We start from the raw sequence: 6,903 nt of genomic DNA on the forward strand, positions 1-6,903 counted from the left end.
ATTTTTTAATACACTATGGTCGTGTAATGAAAGCTGTGGGACCTGTTTCTAGAATAAGTTGTGACCGTTTTGAAAGAAAATACAGGGAAGGAAAAGTGACTTCTCATGTGTCTATTTGTAGGAAAAATGTTTGTCGCAACATTGCGATTAAGCATCAATTGATGGTAAATTATAAATTTTTTAGAGCACACTGTAACTGCGGTTTTTTTACTACTGGCTCAAGAAAAATAGTAAATATCTAAGACTTGACAGACATTAAATACTTTCTGAACTTAATTCTCCATTAGGAAAAGACGATGTCTCTGTCACCAGCTGGATCGAACTCTTAGGATATAAAATCAAACGCAATAGTATTGTCACAACTTTTTGCGAGGATGGACGAGAATTTTTTCTTCTTCACAAGAATCTTGTTGTAGATGGTGCGTTTACAATTATTTGCCAAAAATGCTTAGACTGCTTCTTTGTCGAGCATTTGCACGCTTACAAAGTGTTTGACGAAAATTGTTATAAGTATTGTATTTTAGACTACAAGGATCTTTCTTCTGGTGCAATCATCACCAGCAGAAACAAACTACGTGATAGATATTGGTACATGCCAAAAATTGGATGTAATTTTAAACAGAGTGGAAAAAAGAAATCATATTCTAAATAAATTGAAATTTTCTCTCGACTGAACTATTCTTTTTTTTATAACCTTGAAAACATTTTTTGATTTGTATTGCGGTGCTTAATACAGTTTAACATTTAAGTTTGAAGTTTCCTAAATGTCTACTTTTTTAATTTTCGAAACTTCTGGTCTTGTTCATTTACAAACTAAATTAGAATTTAATTTTGTAGGCAGCAGATTTTAAAGTTACATATTTCTAATTTTTGGACCGTTGAAACGAGTGAAAAGTGCAAACATCCCGTTTATTTAATGAAATTAAAAAATCTCAAATTTATTACTTAAAAAATGTACAAGTTTAAGAAACTTAAAAGTTTGTAGGTTGAGAAAATTAGACATTTTAAATAGAATATATTAAAGCTATCTATATTTGAAAATTAATTTCATACAATTTATGATATTGTTGATAAAATTGCCTAGTCTTTTACTTTCAAAGGCTCGAATTTTATAAGCACTCAGTTTTGATGGACTGACGATTTCAAATATTTTCATTCTCAAAGTTCATTCCAAATGGCTAAAGACCCAATAGTTTAATATAAATTCATAATAATAATTTTAAATCGTAATAGATATTATCTTGATAATCATATTTGTTACGGCGTAACAATTCATATGAATATTTCCATTATTTTATATTTTTATTTTGTGTGTGTGTGTGTGTGTAGATTATAAGGATTTTCATACTCTTTTACAGCTGCCAATATCATAATTTCACTTTCTCTCATTTTGTATTGCGATAACCTTCAAGCTCTTTCTTCGAGACATTTGTACAACGCCTAGCTTGATTCTTTTGTGCTATTCCCTTCATGGCAGAAACGTGCTTTTCCGTTCCTTTCGTGAAATAGTCTCTTATAGCTTCGAACATCTGTCTTTGAAATTAGTATTTTTAAAATTGTAAAGTTTATGCTCATCCTCTCAATGGCTTTATGGAGGGTCAGCTTCCTTATCTGTTTTCCTCGAATTTAGGACTTATGACTTTAAGTTGTCTACCTAGCGCCTCCAAATTCCCTCCTCCCCCCCCACCTCGCAATGGTCCTGTCCTAGCAATCCCTCCTTCGCCAAAATTTTCCCTCTCTTCAAGATTTCGAAAATTAACCATACTCTCGCACCTCCATGTACCTCGAAGTCCAATTTTCCCTTAGATTAAAACCAACACTCGGTAGAGCAACAAGTTCCGTATTTTTCGACTCGTTACTCGGACTTGTACCTTTTTTCGTTTTTCGTCAGTTCTACCATATTGTTATTACTTCAAATCACTTCGATATTTTACAGACCCTTTGTTTTCGTTTATTACATACACAATTGAAAATAATTATTTCATGCATTTTAAATATATCCCATGTTTAATTTACAATTTGTGTTTCTTGTTTTATTTCGCTAAATTTGGGGTAGTTCAAATTAAACCCCAAAAACTTACGTTAAACTAAACGTGAGGAAAAAACATTGGTCCTTCGAAACCGGATACTTTACCGCGTGTGCTTAAATAATTTGAATCACGTCGCGTAAAGATTGTGGAAACAGCATTCTCGAGAAGTCTGCTATCATCAAGTGAAATGAATAAATTGAAGTGAACTCGAATATTCTGAACATTAGAAATCTCGTGAGTATTTCGCAAGAAAACTTTGAACTTTAAAAAAATTGTGAACTTTTCAAATTGTGAACTTTAGAAAATTCTTAAATTTCGTGTCGGAGAGAAAACCACGCTCGTCACAGCAGTTTGAATTGTGCATCGACGACGAGATTTGTGGTCCAAAATCTCTCATATCCAAATTATTGACAAATGGGTCAATAATTTTAATTCCAATAATCGATTGGAATATCAGTGTCCAGGACACAGCTCAGCAGAGGAAACTGATCCAGGTCTTACAGCCCCGTCGCATTTTTTAAATCTTGCCGACGGCTCGAGCTAAATAGAATTTCGTCGATCAGCAACGAGGATCAGCAGCAGCAGCCGTCACTGGTCCAGAGTTCATCTCAAAGGTTAGCAAAAATTAAAGTTTTTAAAGCTAGAATCAGCAACGCACAACGTATGCTAGCCAATTTCGAGAAACTTCTGGCCGACTATGTACCGGAAAGAGATTTTCCTGTTCTAGAAATAAGAGAAAAGGAACTAGCTTTTGAACGCGAAAATTTCGATAAATTCATATCCGAAATGGAGTTACTTGAGGATGATTCCGATTATGGAAACGTCAGAACTAAATTTGATGAAAGCTATTTTTCGTGCTATAGTAAAACCTTCCTCATAAAAAAGCCACAAACGCGGCCGCGACTAATATTATGCAAAATAAAACTGATTCGTTACCTTCGCTAAATAATTTAAATTTAGAAGATATTGTTGTCGCAACCGGAAGCGCCGTTCAATCGCATAGAGGAAAGCTTCCATTGTTAAATATACCGACTTTCAGTGGAAGCTATGACGAGGAATTACTAAAAGAGCGTTATGACAATTAGAAAATCATTCGCGAAGGACACGTAAAATCTCTGTTACATGTGCCATGCATATCAAAAGAATTTCCCGTTCGTTCGCTCCTTGATCAAGTGCAAAAGCATATCAGAGCTCTTAAAGCCTTGAAAGAATCCGTAGATAGTTGGGATACGCTATTAGTAGTTATCATTAAAGAAAAACTAAATCCTTTTCTTCGCGAAAAATGGGAAGATTCTAGGCAACGAACTTTCCCAGCCAACCTATAGTGATATCGTAACATTTTTACAAAAGCTTGCGGAATTCGAAGACACTAAGTCTTATCAGCAAGCGCCAGTAGCAAAAAATCAAAACTCGTTTGACAAAAAATCGTTTTCGCATACTCGTCAAGGTCAGCGTTCACAACACGCGTACATGGCTTCAACCGCAAAAGTCGTTTGCTCTCACTGTCAGGAAGAACATTTCATTTTGTTTTGTGAAAAATTAAAAAATTTATCACTGCAAGGGCGTTTTGAGGCCGCGAAAAAATCCTCCCTCTGCTTGAACTGCTTAGGCAGCCAGTCATCGTGTCTCCGAGTGCTCTGCCGCTTCTTGTCGTAAGTGTAACAAAAAACACAATACCCTTTTGCATTTTGAAAAACAATCGTATATAGAATCAACTAGCTCAGAGCACCCGGCCGAAACCGCCACAACAAGCAAATCCGTTACTTACGCGCTCGCGAACGTTACTTCTGAAGGCTTATTAGCCACTGCCATCGTTGACATTTTTAATCCGCAAGGAAAATCGAAACCTTGTCGTGTATTTTTGGATTAAGGCTCACAAGTAAATTTTATAACTGAAGATACTGCATCTTTTCTAAACTTGCGCAAAAAATCGGTTGACATTTCGGTCACTGGCGTCGAATATACTTCCACAGGAATCAAACACTCGGTTTCTGCGGCTATGAAATCGCGATTTGGTAAATACCAAAAAAATATTGATCTTTTTGTGCTTCCTCGTATAACAGCAAAAATGCCTTCTATACCTATAAATCGGTCTGAGTTTTAACTCCCGAAAAATATCACTTTGGCAGATCCCGAGTTTCACAAGCCATCTGATATCGACATTCTTATTGGCGTCAAACTCTTTTATAAACTCTTGTGTGTTGGTCAAATTGAGTTAAAAAATCATCCGAACGTTGTGCTGCAAAAAACTCAACTCGGATGGATCGTAACGGGAGAAATAAATAGCCCTTCTCCTACAACCAAAGTTCAGTGTCATCTCGCGATAAACTCAACACCTCTCGACTCGAGTCTCACTAAATTTTGGGAAGTCGAGGAAATTCCCAAGTCAAAATTACTTTCCGCTGAAGAAAGGGCATGCGAAGTCCATTTTGCAAATAATACGCAACGTGATGCCACTGGCCGTTACATTGTCAAATTGCCCTTCAATGAAAATAAAGGTAAACTCGGAGACTCGCTCCCAATTGCTTCTCGTCGTTTCGCATACTTAGAAAATCGTTTCGTAAAAAATCCTGAATTAAAAAAGGAGTATTCTATATTTCTAGAGGAATATGAGACTTTAAATCACATGTCGCTTATTAAAAATTCAAACTCTGCTGAACTTGGATTCTACCTTCCACATCATGCCGTGGTAAAATCGGATAGTCTCACCACTAAAATTCGTGTCGTTTTCGATGGTTCCGCCAAAACTTCCTCTGGCATTTCTCTAAATGATTCGCTGATGGTCGGTCCTACGATTCAGGACGATCTTTTCTCTTTATTAACTCGATTTCGTACTCACAAATATGCCCTCACTGCAGACATAGAAAAAATGTACCGTCAGGTCTTAGTACATACCGATGACGCTGTCTATCAAAAAATACTTTCTCGCGAAAACCAAAATGCACCTATAAAAATATACTCGTTAAATACTGTCACATACGGTACTTCCCGCGCGTCTTTTCTGGCCACTCGCGCATTACATCAATTAGCCAACGACGAAGGAGCACAGCATCCAATCGCTGCTGCCTTTTTGAAAAGAGATTTTTATGTCGATGATCTCTTAACCGGCGCAAGCACGTGGCACGAAGCCGCCTTTCTTCGAAATGATCTCAGTAAACTCCTGGAAAAGGGAGGATTTCCTCTTCGCAAGTGGGCTTCAAATGACCCCACTCTACTTTCGGACGTTCCCGTTAACCCTTCCGATACTCACATGTCGCTCGATCCAAAATCTACGATAAAAACTTTAGGAATTCAGTGGAATCCTCGTCAAGATTTCATTTTTTATTCAGTGAACTTGTCGGACTGCCCAAAGCAAGTCACAAAGCGTTCCATTCTTTCGCAGGTCGCAAAACTATTCGACCCACTAGGTTTATTGGGTCCTGTAATTGTCAAAGCCAAGATTATTATTCAACTTTTATGGAAAGCTGGCGTTTCTTGGGACGGCTCAATTCCTCTTAGTATCCACACTATGTGGACCGAATACAAAGAGCAATTGCCACTTTTAAGTGACGTCAGATTTGATTGTCTTATACTCGCTCCCGACTATAGCGAAATTCAAATGCATGGTTTTTCTGATGCAAGCGAAAAAGCGTAAGGAGCTTGCATTTATTTACGCTCAACTGATGCTCAAGGCAAGCATAATTCGTTTCTTGTTTGCTCAAAATCGAGAGTCGCACCTGTAAGCAACGACACTATGACATTACCGCGCCTCGAGTTATGCGCGGCCCTTTTACTTTCCTATGATCAAAAACATCCCATTTTATTGCCGTCAAATCATCACATTACTCGACTATTAATTCGCGAAGAGCACTTGAGGCTTAAGCACGCGGGTGCTCAAGCCACCTTATATTCAGTTCGCGAGCACTACTGGCTACTAGATGGACGTAATACAACCCGGCGAATAGTTCATCAATGCGTTTCCTGTTTTCGCGTCAAGCCGCGAGGCTTAGATTACATGATGGGGGATCTTCCTCAGGTACGCACTTCGCAATCTTTTCGACCATTCCTTAATGTCGGGGTTGATTACTGTGGTCCACTGTACATCAAGGAAAGACGCTTTCAGAATCGAAAAAGGATTAAAGTTTATGTCGCAATTTATGTTTGTATGGCCACTAAGGCTATCCATCTTGAACTAGTCAGTGATTTGACAACAAAAGCTTTTATTGCTAGCTTAAAAAGACTTTTTTCTAGGAGAGGAAAATCGAAATCTATCTATTCCGATAACGGAAAAAATTTCGTCGGGGCTAATCGCGAGCTCAATGAACTTTACCAATTGCTTCTCTCGGCTGAGCATAATAAGAACGTTCAGCAATTCTTGATGAATGAAAGAATCACGTGGCATTTCATACCTCCCGGAGCACCACATTTCGGTGGTCTTTGGTAGACTGCCGTGAAATCCTTCAAACACCATCTTTTGCGCACGATCGGAGAACCTTTACTAACATATGAGCAACTTGAAACTTGTATAATTGAAATCGAAGCAGTTCTAAATTCTCGTCCTATTTCTCCTATGTCTGCCGATCCCAACGACCTTCGTCCTTTGACTCCTGGTCACATCCTAGTTGGTGGTCCATTAGCAAGCATTCCCCAGATAAACCTCTCGGACACGCCTTCCAATCGTTTATCGGCTTGGGAGCTCACTCAAAAAATGTGGGAGCATTTTTGGAAGAGATGGAGTTCGGAATATCTGAACCAGCTCATCGTTCATAGCAAATGGCCACTTAACTCCAGCCATTGTACGAGGGTAGTTCAATAAGTCCTTAGAATGACCAACAGATGGCGCGCGAATCGCTCCAAATCATCTGTTTTCAGTCAGCACCACTCCCGACTAGAT

The 6,903-nt window shown here is 38.3% G+C and overlaps 2 protein-coding genes across 2 annotated transcripts in view; both read left to right on the forward strand.

Moving 5' to 3' along the window:
* The window catches only part of LOC117175454, a 6,264-nt gene extending 600 nt beyond the window's left edge, over positions 1–5,664 (forward strand). Inside the window, exons 2-3 of the mRNA XM_033365162.1 lie at positions 2,594–2,892; positions 4,160–5,664. Coding sequence (XP_033221053.1) covers positions 2,594–2,892; positions 4,160–5,664 — 1,804 coding nt within the window. The remainder of the gene's footprint in view (positions 1–2,593; positions 2,893–4,159) is intronic.
* A 99-nt stretch (positions 5,665–5,763) lies between these two features.
* LOC117175455 lies at positions 5,764–6,453 on the forward strand. Its single transcript, XM_033365163.1, has one exon. It carries the CDS (start codon positions 5,764–5,766, stop codon positions 6,451–6,453), a length of 690 nt encoding a protein of 229 aa, XP_033221054.1.
* The last annotated feature ends 450 nt before the right edge of the window (positions 6,454–6,903 follow it).

The sequence above is a fragment of the Belonocnema kinseyi genome, chromosome 6 (assembly GCF_010883055.1).
Source record: "Belonocnema kinseyi isolate 2016_QV_RU_SX_M_011 chromosome 6, B_treatae_v1, whole genome shotgun sequence".
In the NCBI taxonomy this organism is placed as follows: Eukaryota; Metazoa; Arthropoda; class Insecta; order Hymenoptera; family Cynipidae; genus Belonocnema; species Belonocnema kinseyi.

Coding starts and splice junctions, on each gene's coding strand:
- LOC117175455 (XM_033365163.1), top strand. CDS start 5,764: ATGACATTACCGCGCCTCGAGTTATGCGCGGCCCTTTTACTTTCCTAT.